Source organism: Paramormyrops kingsleyae, chromosome 25 (assembly GCF_048594095.1).
Source record: "Paramormyrops kingsleyae isolate MSU_618 chromosome 25, PKINGS_0.4, whole genome shotgun sequence".
NCBI classification, from domain to species: domain Eukaryota; kingdom Metazoa; phylum Chordata; class Actinopteri; order Osteoglossiformes; family Mormyridae; genus Paramormyrops; species Paramormyrops kingsleyae.
In genome coordinates this window covers 27,467,992-27,486,817 of record NC_132821.1, presented here as the reverse complement: position 1 = coordinate 27,486,817, position 18,826 = coordinate 27,467,992, and the positions used below count along the sequence as shown (strand labels likewise).

At 49.7% G+C, this 18,826-nt stretch overlaps 1 protein-coding gene across 8 annotated transcripts in view; it reads left to right on the top strand.

The window, feature by feature from the left end:
• Positions 1–18,826, top strand: part of limch1a (LIM and calponin homology domains 1a) — an 80,415-nt gene that overhangs the window by 42,036 nt on the left and 19,553 nt on the right. For 5 of the 8 annotated variants that reach the window (XM_072707744.1, XM_072707745.1, XM_072707746.1 and 2 more), the window contains exons 5-16: positions 215–245; positions 1,906–2,016; positions 5,024–5,219; positions 8,680–8,932; positions 10,560–10,766; positions 11,324–11,653; positions 12,315–12,572; positions 13,138–13,413; positions 14,437–14,787; positions 15,440–15,820; positions 16,217–16,537; positions 17,106–17,459. In XM_072707744.1, the coding sequence (XP_072563845.1) occupies positions 215–245; positions 1,906–2,016; positions 5,024–5,219; positions 8,680–8,932; positions 10,560–10,766; positions 11,324–11,653; positions 12,315–12,572; positions 13,138–13,413; positions 14,437–14,787; positions 15,440–15,820; positions 16,217–16,537; positions 17,106–17,459 (3,069 nt within the window). The remainder of the gene's footprint in view (positions 1–214; positions 246–1,905; positions 2,017–5,023; positions 5,220–8,679; positions 8,933–10,559; positions 10,767–11,323; positions 11,654–12,314; positions 12,573–13,137; positions 13,414–14,436; positions 14,788–15,439; positions 15,821–16,216; positions 16,538–17,105; positions 17,460–18,826) is intronic. The other 3 variants (XM_072707742.1, XM_072707747.1, XM_072707748.1) reach the window with 3 other exon arrangements.

Genomic DNA, 18,826 nt, shown 5'->3' with positions numbered 1-18,826 from the left:
ATAAAGCAGTGCTGATCGCTGTTTTTTCATCTTCCCTGCATTTACAGCTTGGATTTTTCTGGAAACTTCTAAGATAGAGCTGTCAGCTGGATATAGCATTTATCATCACAGTGCTGTTTTGTTTTAATATTTAACTTATTTGTTATAATTACCAGGTTATAACTATGGATCTGTCATATGAGTAACCAGTGTCATATCTCTCACTCTCTCTTAGGGGTTCAGACTGCAATCGAAAGCTGAAGAATGTAAGTTTTTCTCTCTCTGTGTCTCTCTCTCGCTCTCTCTCTGTCGCTCCCTCCGTCTATTTTGCTGCATCCGCCTCCAAAGTCCGCAGAGCAGAAACTCATCCCCCTCTCATGCCGTGCTCCATGCAGTGCCCGACTCCATCGACTAATGTGACTCTTCGTCGCATTTTAATAACCTGGAGAAACACAGGCACGTCTGTACAGAAACTCCTGGAAAAATCACCGCACCCACGTCACCACTATTTTCAATAGATATATATATTTTCAAATAAATCCTGCATCCTCTGGCCTGTTTATAAATTCCCTCCGTTGGAATGTTGGATCGCATATGATGTTGAGTCAGAGATGAGGAAGAATCGACCCAGTGAGCAGAATCGCAATCTGAGCTTGTTTTTAAAGCCTTCGCTCGTTTTTTTTCTTCAACATCCATCATTCCATAGCTATGCCTATCATTGTTGCGTAATTTCGCTTATCCCTCTTAATTTGACAGCTCGGATTAGGGTTAATATGACAGTTAATCGGTTTGCAGCTCTTTACTATTCTTGCAGCTTCTGGTGGATCCTGTCAGATTCCACGTTGTTGCTGCACTAATTTAAAGTGGCAGCAACAGTGTTTATATAACATATATATTTTAAAAAAATAAATAAATCGGCATTTATAAATCCTGGTTTAATCCTGGTTCTGCTGGCAGAGGCTACACTGTGAGGCAGGCTGCTTCCAGGCTCAAAGTTTCTAAGACAGCAGTACACAAGAACGAGATGAAGCAGGAGACACTGGGAACGACCAGGCAGGTAGAGGGCAGAGCCGATTTTGTAATGCCGGAGACGACCATCCGTGAATAGGTGGATGACATCAAGTGACCTTCAAAAAGAATGGGAAACATTAAGTGCAGGTGTGAAGTGCACTGCTAGGACAGTTCATATCAGACTCCTAGAAGCTGGACTGAAGTCCCATAAAGCGAGGAAGAAACCCTTCAGGCTGGAGTTTGCAAAAAAATTTATATTTTACCTAGGCGTACACCCAAAAATTGAGAAATTAGTGAAACTGTTAGTGAAATTTTTAGTGAAAATTGAATTAGTGAAAATGTTATTGTGGTCTCTTAATTTTTTTCCCAGAGCTGTGTGTGGTCTGGTGGGTGATCTTTTGTTCTCTGGCCGATGTAAGATTTTGACCGTGAAGACACTGGGGTCTGTGACCTCTTGGTCCAGGAGAAATACTGTAGAAAATTGAGCATCTGTGTCCCTACATCCGAGCGGCACCTGTGTCAAGTCTGGTACAGTTCTTATTTATGGCAGGTCGTGCCCTGGTGTCGTTCTTAAGATAGCTCAGCGAACTGTGACGTTCCCGCAGGGAGTCCAGAGAGCTCACTGAGTTTCTCTCTTGGGTCAGTGTGACCTCCCGACCTCGCTCCCTCCCTATCTTAAATTCTTAGTGACATACAGAAGCACTCTATATTTTATCCCTAAATGATGTACCAAGTCTACAGTTAACGGAATGAACTAAATTGACGTCAGACAGGTCACAGAGCTAACTCTGCCGTCTCTTTGTGTAAAGGGAAACTCCATCTGTTGATTGTAGTTAATATTATAGCTTAGTTGACATCACAAGCTACTTGTGCATGTTTTGTGAAGGTCTTGCCCCATTTGTGGTTCCCTCTCAGGTCTTGATCACCATATATTGGCTGGGGAAAGCCGCCAACAGCTGTACGACTTACAACGGGCCAACTCTGGACCTGAAGGAGTTTGAGGGGCTGTTGTCACAAATGAGGAAGGTAGGTCTGGGCCATCATGGGTTTCTGCTGGTCTTAAGCAGAACTGCCCGGGCAGGAGGACGCGTGCTGTTCAGTGTTTGGTTCTGCTTTAGAGAAGAACATTGCGCTGCAGTTTATAAGCTGAAGGACAGCCATGATGTGAGAGAAAGCGTAGTTAATCTCTATATTTTCACTCTGTTTTTAAACTGAGCGGCTGATCGATGAAGGATGTGTGGGTCAAATGTAGAGATGCAGTGTGTTATCTTAAGATTATTTCAAGCAGCAGAGCAAGAGCTATATAAACTGGGGAGACGGGCATCTTGATGCTGTGTGGCAGCTGTCTGGCGACGTCAGACTGGTAGGCTGGTGGGGGTCTGAGCTGGCTGTCATTAACCAGGCCTGGTCGCTCCTGGCACGCCAGAGGAATGTGGTCTTCATCTTCTGTCCCTCAGCTGTGGAGCCCGGCCACCCGCAGGCCGTCCGCCTTTCTGGATTTATGAGGCGTCTTCCTGCTTCAGGTGTTGCCCTGGTAGGAGACCTGGCTGCATCTGCAACGATGATGTCAACCCGTTGGCTATAAAGCGCCTTGCAGTGATGCAGAGAGTGATGTCATTCTCTGCCACCAGACATTCTTTCCATAAACCATTATAGGAATTTTGTCCTTTAAAGGAAATATATCAATGTATTTTTCACTATCAAAAAAACTATAAATATATCTGAACTCTAAGAACATAAGAAATTTACAAACGAGAGGAGGCCATTCGGCCCATCAAACTCATTTGGGGAGAACTTAACTAATAGCTCAGAGTTGTTAAAATCTTATCTAACTCTGATTTGATGGAACCCAGGGTTTTAGCTTGCGCTACACTAACAGGAAGACTATTCCATACTCTAACTACACGCTGTGCAAAGAAGTGCGTCCTCAAATTCATTTTTAAATGTTCTCCTGCTAATTTCCACTTATGGCCATGAGTATAAAAACATAAGAAATCTGCTCTTTTTTATTATAAATCTGCAGCGCAGACCCGATTTTTGTTATTTTGATTGGTTTGTTGTCATTGCAAGATTGTGGTATTAATCATCTAAGAAGGCAGATTGCAATGTTTTAAGTGTTTTCCTGGATGCGTTTTTATATTTTTTTACTGAAATGTACAGCAGAAGCAGGATGTGATTAACTACAGCCAGTGTTGGGCATTTCAGGTCCACAAAGTACAAATCTAGACCAAGATTTTGTTTCTACCAACCAGTTGAGCATAAAGAGTCACAGTCACAGAGAACTCAGCTGGTAGGTAGAAACAAAATCTTGGTCTGGATTTGTAGTTTGTGGACCTGAACTTCACTGACTACAGCATGATGCTCTATCATTTTGAATTCTGAAAGCTTGATTTGGGTCCCAGTTGAAAAAATTCTTTGGGGCCAAAGACAAGAGGCTTCAAGCTAAGCTATCGAACGGAATCCTCCGTTGATCTCAGAGTACCTGTGATCGGATGGGTGCTGATGCTTGACCCTGTTTTGCCCGTTCATTGGTCCGTATTTCATTGCTGCGTATCTCCAAAAATGCAGTATTTCAGGAGCGTGAAAAAATGCATTTTCTCAGACCTTTATAAAATATACTTAAAACAACATAAGAAGACACCCCAGGCACTAAAAATAGAAACCTATCTTTACTCAGCTCTCAGCGAACGGCTTAATGTTTTAAATGGATTTATGTGGATTGTTGTCAACGAGACAAATATGTCAATGTTAAGATACAAACTAATCTTGTTTTATATTCACAATTGACACCGATGTTTGTTCTGTAGTTATCAACGTTAAATAGTTCAAATAAGCAATATAAAATAATGCAAACTACATGAATCATGAAACATCATGAATACAAATGTTAACTAGCGCGAACAGAAATCCTAGTTAAGCAGATGACTTCATAAAACATCTTTATTGGTCAGTTAGTTGTCAAACACTATCAGTAGACAGAGGAGAATGGGTGTATTTGAGCTATAGAAAATGTCACAATTGTTAAAAAGTGAACATACTCGGTTATCATCGGACAGCGACGGCATGAGTGACGTTCATGGAAAAGCCGTGTTGTAATCCTGGCGAATGCCTGGCGTTCTCGACCTCCTGGGAATTCCCGAGCTTCGGAAGCTGTAAGGCTACTGCTGCGTGTTTCGAATGGGAGTTCCTCTTCAGTCCTACTTCAGCGGAACGCGTTCTGGTACAGAAACGTGTGAAAACAGTAGAAAACATCTCCAGCACGCACTCTGTGCCATGTGGCGTCCGTCAGGCTGTCAGGCCGCTGGCCTCTGACTGGTGCCGTGTGTCTAGCCTGGGCGGTCCAGGGGGAAGGGGGGGGGCAGTTGATGGTGACCTTTGAGTGAAGGTAGGCTTTCAGTGGGGGGTTTGTGGAGAGCTGGTTTGAGCCCTGGAGGAATTTGCCTGATGATCGAGCCCTGTCAAAGACCGCCTTTGTTCCTGAAGCTCAGAGCTGTGGGCTGGCCGCAAATACTTCCATGTCCCCCCTCGTCCAAGACTTGGCACAAAATCATGACGGGGGGGGTGGTGGGTGCACTTGGGCCAGGAACTTCCTCTTAGTGACAGGAAAGGCTCTCATGGGGGGGGGGGGGGGGGGGGGTAGCAGCACCTCCACCCTATACAAGCTTCATAACAAGACAAAAGAAAACAGAGGCCGTTTCTAGGAGAAGTGGAGGAGAGAGAATCTAAGGGGAAGGGAGAAAGGTTGTCGGGGGTGGGGGGCAAGCTGCCAAGACTGAGAGAGTTTTATTACCGGGGCTGAGTCCGCTGCTTAAGATGATCTTAAATTAAAGTGTGCCACCAGCCTGGGGGGGGGGGGGGCGGTCTGTTTGGCGCTCTGCTGTCTCCTTTGAGAGGAGCACCGTGAGCACGCGACAGGTACTGCTGTCTTTGCCCGCCTTTCCGCGAGAGTGCGGATCTTTCCGGAAGGCTCCCGTGTTGCGGATGGGTAAACACGGGGAACTCCTCTTTTCTTTGTGTGTTGTGGTGTGTCTAGGAGGCCGAGGACATGGAGAGCCCCAAGAGGAACGTCCGGGACAGCGGCTACATCGACTGCTGGGACTCGGAGCGCAGTGACTCCTTGTCGCCCCCGCGGCACGGCCGCGATGACTCCTTCGACAGCCTGGACTCCTTCGGCTCGCGCTCGCAGCAGACGCCGTCCCCTGACGTGGTGATCCGTGGGAGCAGCGATGGTGAGCGACGCCCCTTCTCCACACGCTCCTGTTGCCTGATGGGACAAGCGGTAGTTTTAACCTGGGCCAAAGATGGGGGGGATGCAGCTGTAAAGAGTCGGGCTGCTGGGGTGTACATTTGGTGAGGAGTGGAGTGAGGAAGGATGTCCGACTAACCCCTGCAAGCTGTGAAGGGGACAGATTTAGGTGAGGGGAGGGGGTTTGTGGCTCAGCTGTGAGAGAGATCAGAAGGTTGTTGGTTCAAATCCCAAGGTCAGCAGAGTGATTTCACATTTGGGCCCTTGAGCAAGACCCTAAACCCCCAGTTTCTCCAGGGACTGACTCTGCTTCTTTCTTTAAAAAAAATGTCTGTTACATGAATTAAACGTAAAATGTAAAATGTGGCATTGAATGACAGCTTCTGTGTTTGCTGTGGAAGCAGAGTCACGTTTGGTTCACTGCCCCACTGTTGGTCGCTGGAATCTGTCGCCGCCGCAGAACTGGGTGTCGGGGTGTTCACTGCGATTTCTGCATGTCCCTGGGAGGAGAATGCTCGGCTGCCCCCAGACGCCCCCAGTAACACTGCTCGCAAGACATTCTCTGTGATGCCGTTTTCAGAATGAGGATGTTTTAATCCCTTCTTGCCACACAACAGTGTTATTATTGTACTTAAAATATATCAGTAGGATCTTTTACATGCTAGACGCCCTGAAGTAAAAGCTTTCAGTCAAGGATCATCTCCAGCTTTACCAGAACCAAAACCTTCATCCTTGATGCCGTAGGAATGCGGCGGCTGCAGCCAGCTGGGCCTTTAGTCTAACGGGTGTCCGCGTCTCTGCCTGCGCAGAATTGGTTCTGTTCAGCAATAAAGGCTTGGCACGAGGCCGCATGCCATCAGGAAGGAGAAAGGCACTGAGGATCGACTGCTGTTATTACTCATAACTTACCTGCTTCAGATACCTAAAAGAAAATCCTTATATTTGACACCCAGCAACAGCCGTGAGAAAAATCCCACTTCCTGTCGATAAGGGGCAGCACTGAGCACGTTTCACGAAGGGCACGTCCCTGTGGTATGGGGGGCCGGCGGGGAATGGCCCGGCAAGGCCGACGTTGAGCGCTCACATCCTTCACTGCCGTGTGACTCACGGCAGCTGTTATTAGAGCAGGTCACAAGCATAGCAGGAGCAAAAGAAGCTGCGAATGGGAAAGGTGAGGACTGGGGGCCAGTGGGGGCAGGAGCGTCACACGGCTAATTTGGGGCAGGCCGACAAAAAAATACAGGGAGAAATATTTACTCAGAGCACCAGGATCGCTTGGCAGGACTTGAAAGCATTCCGCGTCTGTAACTCTGTCCCATCCCAGATTCCGATGCCGTCGCTGTCCAGCTAAATATTTATTTACTTGTGGCAAAAAAGCACACCCCTCACGGATCTGTGAGGAATTCCCCCCGGGTTCGGCCGAGGTCGGCATCCTGTTTGCTCCTTATCAGAGCCTCGGAGGAAGCAGCCGACCTCGAGAGGGAAACGGGACGATTGTTCTGCGGCAGCAGAAATGCCTCTGACCGCATCCACCTGGAGCACAGGCGCGATCCGAGAGACCCGGTAAAATCCCGGGATGCTTTTCTGCAGAATCTGCAGAATTCATCTGAACAGGGTAAAGGCATGAAGTCATGTCTACTTGTCGCATTGCTTTTTGAAAAAGATTTTTTTTTTTTAATTCTGTTTTTTTTTTTTTTAGAAGTGGTTGTAATTCAGCCATTTTTTGTTAAAGTTTTATTGGTTTGCATTGAATTATTTGTTTTTTTTGTTTTTTTTCTTCCTTGTGATCATTCATCACTGCCTTCTTAATGACGGTCCGAAAGCTAGTGGGTCCGTGATCTTCAGTCTCCCTCCATGCCGGCTTTCCTTTTGGCCTGATGCCACCGCAGGTCGGTAGACGGTCAGGCGCTCCCGCGCACTGCGGCCCGATGCCAACTTAACGCCTGAGTCAGAAATGCTGCACCAGAAGCAGGGTCATCTTGCTGTCAGTGTTCAGTGACTCAACGCGGGCTGTTACTCAACGCTTCACGGTCCATCCGAAATAGGACCGTCAGGATAGGGGTCCAGTCAGTCAGCTGTGATAGGGGCCATAACAGGAGGAAGTTTCTGCATTACTTTCACATCTGATGCTTTTATCTGAACCAACTTTCAGTAGAGGGTAGGTTGTAGTTTGTGTCTCAGGGCCGTAGCCAGGACTTTTACATTACCGAGGTGTTAGTCTGTCATAGGTGTGGCCTGTAATGGATCATGGTTATTGGAGTTGCAGGATAAATACTTAGGACTTGACCTTGGTGTCCTCAGTGGTAGGTACAGGAACGTGTGTGTGCTCCCCGGGATTCAAACCCACATCCTTTGCATTGTTAGCCCATTGGACAGGAGTACGCTGCTGGATGGCTGTGAGAGTGTGCTCGTGTGTGTTATTGACCTTTGACCCCGCTTAGCTAACGGTGACAACTCAAAGTCCTTCTGTTAGCCAAAGGCTAATCTCTGAAGCGTAGCCCATTTCTTTTCCTTCGGACATAAGGCCGCAAATGAAACCCAGATTACATGTGCGCTCTCGTATACGGTCACCTACATGTGCCAGAAGCGGGAGCCGTGCTGAGCTGTGAAACACAGCTTTACTCCCTCTTGTGGCCAAGTCAAGTGCTGCAGCTTGTGGCCGGTCGGGCGCGGCGCACCGCTTTCAGCCGAAACGGATCAGTCGGTCTCCTCGCTGTTTCCCGGGGGCGGTGCGGATGCCGCCGATGACTGGTAAGCGAATGTCGTGCCAAGTCTGGGACAAAACAATACAGCAACGGCAGCCAGTGTCAGGGGTGACTGCTGAGTTATGTACGTCTGACCTTATGTTCTCCGTGACATGGGCGCAAGCACTGAAGCACGCGTCTGTTGGTCCTGGAGACGATCCCACACATCTGGGGAACATGTTAGGGAGGAATTCACGCCGTGGGGGCAGAGACTGTAAGCCAGGTGACTCTAAATCGCCGTGTAATTGAATACGAACAGTTTCTGGGCTCGTTCTATTGAGCGGACCCCTTGGAAAACTGGAAATTAGAACCATTTGGATTCTGAGCATGCTGGCACTTTCGGGTGATTGGGGGGGCTGGTTAAATTGCAGGGTCCCGGCATTCAGTCTAAACTGACACACAGCTCTGAGGCTACTGGCTCTCCCCCAGGTAAAACGCTTAGCATTTAGCCAAGGATAAACACTTCCTACTTGCAGACGTTATCCAGCCTCTGAATACTGTCAGTGTTTATAAATGTTTTGACTTTTCACCTCCTTTGGCCCATTAAGATATTTTTAAGCTAAACCCAATTGAGCGCATGTGGAAGAACATTGAAAGTGTTTGGTTTAAAAATACAAGCAGACAGGATAAACCACTCAGGAAGTGTTCTATCTTTGCAGGCTCTCAGTCACTCGCTTTCCCCCTCCCCCCGTCTCACAGGCCGCGGCAGCGACTCGGAGACCAACGCCCCCCATAGGAAGCTGCCGGACATGCGCAAGGACGACATGCTGGCGCGGCGTACGTCCTACAACGAGCCCCGCACCATGGTGCCCTTCAACCAGTACCTGCCCAACAAGAGCAACCAGAGTGCCTACGTTCCCGCCTCCCTGCGCAAGAAAAGGCCGGAACGCGAGGATAGCCGCAAGAGCTGGAGCACGGCTACCTCTCCCATTGGAGGAGAGAGGCCCTTCAGGTAGGGAGCGCCACCCCCATAGCCTCTGCTGTCATTGGTCTGTACTCTGCTGCCATTTGTCAGATTGGTTGCCATAGGTCCCGCCCTTATATGATCTGTTCCTGATAGGCTGCATCATTGGCTCCGCCTCTTAGAAATCTACCCCTGATAGGTTATGTCCTAAGCAGTGCAGGCCCAGTTTTGCTTAGGGCTAGCCACCAGATGGATTCTGCCCTTAAAAATGGACTTCATGCTGGGCAGACCCTGAGCTTCACAGGCCCAGGACGATAACAAGCTCTGATTGTGTCGTTCCGTGGGACTCCTTGTTCTCCTGTAATGGCTTCATTAATCCAGAACGATGAACACAGCAATTAAACAATATTATGGCTCAGTGGTTTCATGCGTCCAAAATGGGTCAAGCTGCTTTTGGTTCCACTACGTTTTGACACCAGAGGCAAGGACCCAGTGAAACGTAGCGCGATTACTGGTGAAAGCCGAGGTCTTCCTCTGCTATACCACGTCCACATGCAGCATGTTGACAAGGCGTCTGGACTCTTTAATAAGGACCTTTCTACCCCACCTTCTCATTTACATATGTACTATAGCAGATGCTTTGGTCCAATGACATATAAGTGAGGCAAATAGCACATTGTAAACATACGTGCTGTCAAAGTGTCAACTGGGCATAAGTGCAGCCAGACTGCACTGCACTTCCAGTGAATCCCCAGGTACAGGTGTAAGTAGTACGGCAAAAGGAGCTGCACAGCAATTTCTAATAAAGCTAGAACTAGTCTTGGCCAAACGATGCATAATGAACCATTTGCTGTATTTTTGGACCCCACTAGATGGCGCTCTCTCTTCAAAAAATGGGCTCAATACATGCCCCAATGCAAACCAAGAGCACCATCTAGTGGGGTGAAAACAATACAGCAAATGGTACATGAAGGTTCATCACTAGCTAGAACCTATGAAACTTAATTGTGGTGACCATCTGTTTCCTGGGGAATTGAGAGCAAAGAAAACCAGTATATGAAAATAAACATACACTGTATTTTCAGCAATAATATATTAGGTATTGTCAGGTTGACGTTGTCACCTGGCCACCATATGAGCAGCTGTCCTCTGGAGTCTCTTCTGTCTGGGTCTCATTGCCTGGCTGTGATGAAACATAAATATAGTAACCTCAAAAGAACCCAAAAAGCTATTCAGATCTTCCCAAATTTGGAGCCTTTGTATATTGAATGCCGTTGTTCGCAAAGCCCTCCAAGCTTCCCTGTTTTCCACGGCTCTGTGTATGCATGTGAAATTACAGGTCGATTCTGCAGTGTTTCATCACCGTTCCCCTTATGGTTGACATGCAGGTTTTTCCCTCCGATTTCTGAAAAGCTGTAAGAATTGGAGTAAGAGACCGATTTTGCTTTTCACTAAGCAAAGAGTCTGATTCATTGGTTGGCTGTGATCATTAAGTAGTCCGTTTTAATTCTTGGCCAGACTGAGGTTGATGTGTCCCAAAAAGGGCATCTGTTCTCCCCCTCCCCCGCTAATGCCCTCGACTCCTACAAACCTGTTGTGGGGAGGGGGGGGGGGGCGGCTGGGTCAGTGTGTGACTCAGTATGTGACACGGTGTGTGTGTCCTGCTGTGTAAAAGCCACCCAGAGACTATACAGGAAGAGGGGTTACAGCCAGAGGACGGAGAGGATCGTACTAGGGCTCCTCTGAAGACCGTCATGGGGGGCGGGGTGACCTGCTTGGCCCCGCCTCTGTGGGACGGCAAGGACGAGCAGGAGATCAAGAAGCTGGAGCGGCTGGAGAAGGCTGGCATCCGGGTGCTGCCCGCCGCCGTTCGTTACAGCAGGTCAGCCGAAGGGATGTCACTGTCACCATCACGGGGTCTGGAGTGCTGTGGAGTAGGCTGGCACCACTAACGCGGAAGTGCTTGAGATCCGCCGGGCGTGACCGCCATGCAAGCGTAACCCTGGCATGCTTTGCAGTGCGGTGCATGCCCGCCAATGCCCAGACGAGGAGACGGACTATAATCAGGCCGATCCACTATTGCTGGAAAACAGAAATAATAATCAGAATCAACCGAAAGCGCTTCGATGCTTGAAATCGTCGATTTGGTGCAATAACACGGAATAAAGAATTAAAAACTGGCTTGCGGATACCATATGTCAGCAAACGTGATCTGCTGTGATGAAAGAGCTCGCAGGAATTTCTGCATTGCCGTCGAGGTGGCGCTTTGGTGACTGTCCCAAATCTTTGTGGACACGCGAGTGCACGAGGAGGCGTGTCCCAGAGTGTTGTGTGGTGTGGCCGTGTCGCCGATCGTGGCCTGGGTGTGCAGAGACTAACCGCATGGGGCCTGAAGGGCCACCCCTCCAGCTTAAATGGATCATTCCTCCAATGCTCCAGCTCCAAGCTCACTGGCAAAGAGGCTCCCAGGGGCCCCACCCCTGACATTATCCTGCGGAAGGACAACGAGTTCTCGAGGATGCAACAGGAGCACGAGTCGGACTCGGGCGAGGAAGAGGAGGCGGAGCGGCGGCTGCCCGATCTGGAGAAGGATGACCTGGCCTCCAGGAGGGCGCGGATGAGCCGCGGTACCCCCCGCGTGCGGCACCAATTCCTCCCGTCCACCTGCAGCAGCCAGGACCGTGAGAGGTGGGAGCGCATCCGGCGCAGCTCCCAGCAGGCGGCGCTAGAGAGGGAGCAGCAGCAGGTGCTCAGGTGCGCTAACGGCAGGTGGGCGGAGCCCCAGGAGTGTTCCGAGGATGTCGCCAGGGTGCGTTTGTTAATAGCAGCAGGGGCGGAGCTGCCTGTAATGATGACAGCAAGGCGGTGGAGGTGGCACGTTGGGTTGTCGCGCGACGGTTGGATGAAAAATGCTGAGAAAATAGTGAGAATAATTACATACATGAACAGACTTGGAGATGTTTAAAGTATAAAACATCACCTTTTACACGTTTGTTTTGTGAATATTGTGACACACAATCAGTTGAATGCACGTCTGGATCTCTTGTTGCTTGTCCTGGCCTAACTTGAACGCAAGAACGTAGGATAGAGTTTGAAACTGGGGGGGGGCGCAACTTATTAATGTGAAGGCAACTGTCTGTTTAGTGGGGGGCGCAAATGAAGCCAGATTAAATACTGCGGCGTATCTGCCCCCCCTTTCCTACACTCCTACCTGGCCCATCTCCTTTCATCATTCCCATGTACGTGCTTTTACCGTTGACTTTCCTGCTTTTTATATCTTTTCATTCATTCTGCTTCTTCTTTCTCCTTTTCCATTTCCAACCACTGTCGTCTTGTTTTTTTTTTTGTTGTGCATGGTACTTGTCGCGTGTGTGCGCATGGTGGGTGGTGTTGATGTTACGGACGACGCGTATGCCTGTCCGTGCCACAGTGAGACTGAGGTCTCCTCCGGACTCGAGCCCAGCGCCATCGCCCCTAAAGAAATACCCCCAGTGCAGCCCCAGCAGCAGGAGGGCCAAGGAGTCAGCCCCCAGGCCCTACCTAATGCACTGAAGGACGATCTGGCCCGCAGGAGAGCGCACAGCGGGCCCCCACCCCAAAGGGAGAACCTGTCGGCCTTCATGCAGGCCTCCATCACCCAATCCGACCTGGAGAAGTGGGAGCGCCTTAAGATGACAGTAGAGACCAGGTGCCTACATGTCTCTTTGTGTTTGCGCTGAGAATCTTCTGCTGTAGGTGGTGTAGCGGCTGTGCTACTGTAGGTGGCGTAGTTGCCCCACTGCTGTAGGTAGCCTAGCGGCCCCCGCTGCTGTACGCCTGTATCCTTGTGATACCCACACAGATGCATTAGTTGTATGATAGACTACTGCAATCAAGGTTAAACAGCTCTGCAGTGTGTCCTTCCATATACCACCCAGCAGGGCTGAAATTCCAGCCGAGCGAGGGGGCAGATTTGGGCCTGAATGCATCACGGCTGTCAGCCCAAGCATGTGTGACTCAGGAGTCCCCAAAAGCTGACGCCAACTCTGAGGGCTGTTTTGTTCTTTCTCACTGCACGCTTTTCATAAAACGGTAACAGAAATTTGGATTTTTGCGTGGAGAATTAATGTTAGTGTTGTGGTTATCTCAGCTACTAAGTACCAAGCAATGGGCCTGTAGGGTATCTCTTCATGTCGTGGTTACTCGCCGACTCGGTCGCTGTGCCGCGGTTTGCCGCCTCTCGGTAACGGGTCGTCTCCTGGCCCCTGCTGCAGCGAGACTGAGGCCCCCCCCCGGGATTCGTCATTTGGCATGATCGCCCGTAAGGAGAGCTCCTTGGTGCCGGAGGAGTGGGAGGAGCAGAGGAAGGAAGCGGAGCATGGAGGCAGTCCTCATGCGGTACCAAGTGTGCAGAAGGATGATCTGGCCCGTAGGAGAGCCCAGAGCAGCCTCCTCTCCCAAAGGGACACCCCGCAGAGCTGTTTCCAGGCCTCAATCACGCCGTCTGACCTGGAGAAGTGGGATCGCCTTAAGATGACAGTTGAGACCAGGTGCTGCACCACTTGCCCGCTTCTGCCGCATTTAACCCCTAAACCCCCACGATGTTGATTTGTGCTCATATGAGATTCTCATGTTCCTCAATGTCCTGATATGAGGCGTGGTCTACAAAAGAAGCAGTCAATTATTTTCAAAAGCCCTTCATTCATTCAAGAGCCCCCCTAATCATTATGATATTTGCTCAGGGTCATCAGTGTGCAAGTCAGTAGTGTTATACAGACTAACGGTGCTTGGAGACGCTACTCGAGGAAAGACGTTTCATGGTAGATAGCTTGGATCACCTGATAGTAAGGAGGGAGATGTTTCCAAGAAGTGGTGTTGACTCGTGGTCATTGACGTTGGTCAGTGGTGCCAATTGCGTCATTCATTCTTAGCTAGTGTGGCAACAAGGCATGGATGGATGGGGGACAAAGGCAAGGGCTTTCGGCCATCACTGCACATTTTAATTAAAGCAACTGTTTGCATTGGCTCATTCTCCGCATCTCCTCCGCGGCCTCCTTTCAGATTCCCTGTGAAAGGTCTCAGTTGATGTAAACCAGGAGGAGCTCACTTGGCAGGCACTGTTGGGTGCCAGCGTAGCCTAGTGCCAAGGCCTGTTGCCCGGCAGCAAGATGTGCAACTTAGCCTTTGGCGGTCAACTTGTCAATCCAGGGTGCGACCCTAACGCCAGAGGCTTGGGCTACAGGGGTAGTCTGGCCCAGGGAATGGCCAACTTCTCTACCAAGATATGGTTCTCCGGTGTTTTTTCCTTGTCAGTCATGCCAGGGCATACTTCATGTTTCTTGCAACGATTGTAACGTTATTGAACATGGGGCTGTTTCCATTGGCTTCCCACCCCATCCATACTGACACTCATCTTCTCCGTCTTTAAAAATGTCCGCATTCAGATGGCTCCCATTTCTTTTCCCTTTTCTCCTCTATCACTCTGTCCCCCTTTTCCTGCGTTAACACTCTCTGTCCTGCTTTCTGTTCTTCACCCTCCCAATCTGGTTATTCGGGGGGGGGCGGTCATGCAGCGAAGCCCCCTCGGCACCCGTCTGCCAGGCCTGCCTAGAAAAGAGCTGGCAGCCCCCTGCCATCCAGGCCGAAACGGCCGCGCGGGACGACCTGGCCAGCCGGCGCTCCCGCGCCCACCAGCGGCCGGCCGCCAGCCGGCAGCGCTTCGTGCACTTCGGCCCCGTCACCGAGATCGACCAGAAGTGCTGGGAGAAGCTGAGCATAGCACGGCCGGGGGAGGAGGAACAGGAGGCAGAGGCAGGGGCGGGGCCGGGGAACGAGAGCCTGACACTGCGGCGCCTCCTGTCGGCCGCCGCTGTGGCCACACCCACCATCGGCCTGGGCTCCCAGCTCACTGAGCGGGCTGCCAGGTATGCTGGGCCTGTGCGTGCAGTGCAGTGCAGTGCAGTGCAGTGCTGTGGTCCATGCCGAAGCTCATGCCCTGCATCAGCTGGAGTGCTCTCCGTTTCCTCGCTGCCTCTCTGTACGACATCATCACCAGGGCCGTTGCCAGGGGGGGAGGGGCGGGAAACAGGCATGTTTTCCTGGACTTTGGGCTGGAGGGAGTCCAGAATTAAAGTTATGTTTACTGAGGCACTGGTTTACCGGGTTAAAAAAATCTACTGAGGACCCCCCCCTGGTTGACATACTGTTCCAAGGGGGTCTGGGGTGAATTGCTACACCCCTGACCGGAACTGCACGCCCCGCTGGGTTGTTGCACTGTAGGACATTCAGCCTAAGCATGACCAAATTGACATGCGCTACGCTGTGTTTCCTTGCTCTGCAGAGATCTGTCAGTGTCAATGCAGCATATTCCGTGGATCTCAGTGTACAGATGTGGATCACGGTCATGGATTGAAGTTTTTTTCCATTCTGTGCTTTGGAATTACTGTTTAAGAGCAGTGACAGTAATTCAACGTTGGTGTATTTTGGTTTAAGCTGTAATGGTTGGGCAGCATGCATTTGGTCGGAAGTGTGACCCTTTCTCCGTGTCACTGTTCATTGTGTGGTCATCCGCCCCAGTGGCCTGAGCGGTGGCGGAGCCGCACACTTGCCGATGCTGCCCGAGCTGGTGCAGAGAGAGAACGATGCTCTGGACCAAAGGCTGGCTCAGTACAAAAGGCAGGAGGAAGAAGAGGAGGAAGAGGAGATGGGGGAGAGGTTGCCTGACCTGGAGAAAGATGACATGCTGGCTCGCAGGACCAAGGTCTTCCACAAGTCCACCAGCAGTCCTGCCTACAACAGGTTCCTCCCTTTGCCGCGGTCCAAGGTGCAAGCCCCGAGGGAGGGAGCCCTTAGTAGCCCCAAAGCTTTGGGAAAAACCATCGATGGTCCCGCTGGTAGGGGGGAGTCCCCAAAAGAGGAGGTGATCCCCGACAGGCCGAAAGATGGGAAGGAGCTCAGGTGGGAAGATCTGCACCAGAATGAGTGTGCTGCAGAAATGATGTGTGGTGTGGTTGTGTTGCTGTGGCTAAGTTTAGCAAGTGCTTCAGGGTACTGTGTGAAGGTGGCGCTGAAGGAGACAATCTGCCAAGGTATGACGGTATAAATGACCACGCAAACTGAGCTAAAGGCTAAAGGCTCCAACAGGACAAATGCTGAATGTGGCTTGAGGCCTGCTGAATATGTTATGCATGTGGAACTAAAAACCGGCTAAAATTTGCACAACTTACCTGATGCCAGCAGTTGACTTATCCAGCCTGTGGTTTTGGCTTTGGCTTGTTGGATGGGTGTGCCTCAGGTGACCATGCTCGGACCTGCCAATAAGAGTAAAAAGCCTTCCCACCATGGTAATTCCAGACCAGTGCTCCGTCACCAGGAACCCCAGGGATTGGTGGAGGCCGTGTCTCACTCTGACCAAGATATAGCAGTGCCTGTGTCTGCTATCGTAAAGTCCAGCGATGAGGAGGAGTGTGAAGAAGAGAGGCCGCTGCCCGATTTGGAGAAAGATGACATGCATGCACGCCGGACTGGAACGTTTCAGAAAGCAGCTGGACCAGCCTTTAACAGCTTCCTCCCAGTCCCCGGGTCCGTCAGACACAAATCCGCACCTGTCCCTGCGGCTGTTGGCTCCACTTACAGCAAGCCAGTGGAACAAGGAAACATACCTCCTAGTGAAAGGTCAGGAAAAGTGTTTCTCTTGCCTTGTTGTAAATTTTTTGCAGCTGATATTTTAAATGTGCTTCAGCCACAATTTGACGATTTGGCTTTTATTTAAAGTATTATGCTAAATTGGTTAGGAGTGGAATCCAGCATGACCTCATACAAGAACGTCTCCTACTGATTTCTCCTTCAGTGGGGTTTTAATAATGATGGCATATCAAGTTGTGCTATGGATGAGTAAATAGCCTTGTTTCTGTGGGAAAACTTTCATATCCTTTTTGACCTCTGCGTTTTTGCATACAGAAAATAATAGCCACATATTCGAATTTGAGGTTTCTAGTCACTGGGATTTTTTATTTTTTTTTGTGGAAAGCCTTTTGCTTGATCTCTGGAAACCGCGACCCCAATGAATACGTTTTATGCACCACTTGATTTGAAGTTGTTTAAAATATTTTTTAATTCTTGTTCTCTTTCGCGTTCCTGTATATTTATTTCTGTTCTGGTTTGCCGTAAATTGCTCTGTAGCATGCTGCCCTCTCTCAGCTCCCCTCTGCGTCCTGTAACCGGCTGATTCTTTCATTGGTAGCCTGAGTATCACATACTCGGCGGAAACGCAGCAAGCTCCTCCTGCCGCCATCACCGTGCCCCTTATCCTGGCCGGGAAACCCGGGGGTGGCCCCGAAAAATCCCTGCAACCCCCTCGGGAGATAGAGGGAGAGGAGGCAGGAGAGGACAGGAAGTTGACATCCCTTCCAGTTAAAGCTGGGGTAGATGACATGTGGAGCCAGCAGAGCCATACCCCACCCAAACGCACTTCTCCCAGCCCCACCTGCTACCTGCTCACACCAGAATCCCTGCAGGGGGCATCAGGGAGGGCCGAGGCAGAGGGGGAAGAACTGCCCTGGGGGCCTTCTGGGTTAGATGACGAAATGCCCCCAATGTGAGCATCCCCATTGTTTGTGATTGCAGATTCTACGATAATGAAAAGGCCCTTAGGTCTCCTGAAACCTCTTCATTATGGTCTCCACATCCCTATAGCCCTATATTAGGCCTTGATGGAATAACCCGTTTTCCTTGTTGAATGACTAAAAGATAAACAGTATAAATATAGTTGTTCAAAAGATCGAAATGAGTTTCCCATCCCTCCAGCGCCCCCTGTAGCTTGGAGGTCCATCTCTATCTCAGTTCGATAGTGACAGGACCCACGTGTCTCGGCTGGGAACCATAACAGACCTCTCCCTGAGCTCTATGGGAGGAGCAAACTTGATTTGATTCGCAGTTGCCTGCCGTTGTTATCAACGTCGCTTTCACTCATCGAGTTAGACACACCCATTCCTCATTCTTCTCTGGTGTGTCCTGGTCTGGAAATGGGTTAGTTAACAGGAAGGAGGAGATGTGAGGACTGTGCATGCGGTGAAGAGGACAGGCAGCATGCAGAGCCCCCCCCCCCCCCCCCCCCCAGAAGATCTCGATCCTGAACACATCATGAATAAAGTTTTTTTTGTGGCCAAAAAAACTGCACCGTTCCACTGCAACCTACTACCCCTGCATGGGAACTAGCGGGAAATTTACACGGCAGACCTTCTGTTGAATAGTTTTTTTTTTCTTGTAGAATTTGAAGCATGTTATGGCTAACAAACTATTATTTGAAATCCCCGTGATTAAACCTTTGGCTTTGCTGGAACTGAGCCTTATTTTCAAAACCATGTCAGACAACAGCAATAAGCTACATTTTAAATGTTGTAACATTCTCATCACATCAAGTGAGCTGGCAGTCCCATAATGCATTGTGTCAGAGTACTACGGTTATTTTGCTCCCTGACCTATATAATTATTTAGAAGCATGATTTACAACATAATTTACAACATTCACTTCCAGCATATGTGGAAATACTCAAAAGCTGTAACCTGCTGGGATTGTGTCGTGGTTCCTTTCACTAAAACAAAAAAGAAAATAACATTCTTAAGTTTTCACGGCAAGATGGAGATTTTGTTTGTGGATAGACACTGCATGTAAGGAGATGTGCGTAATGGTGGGATGGGATAGATTAGTTTGTCATGCACTGGCTGAGAGCAACACCCGGTGGTCAGTACCAGGTATTGCAGCTTGTGTCTCTTCTGGGCGGAGCCCTGAAACACTGCATGCTGCTCCCTCTGAAAAATGCCTGTTCCATATTTGTAATGTGTTTCCGGAGGTAATCCTTAGTTTTTTTGTGGTGATCTTTTGGCTCCCAAGCAATGAGATCCTGCAGTGAATCGTGTTCATCCAGCCTTTGTTTGTATTCGTTCTACGATGCTCGCTGTAAA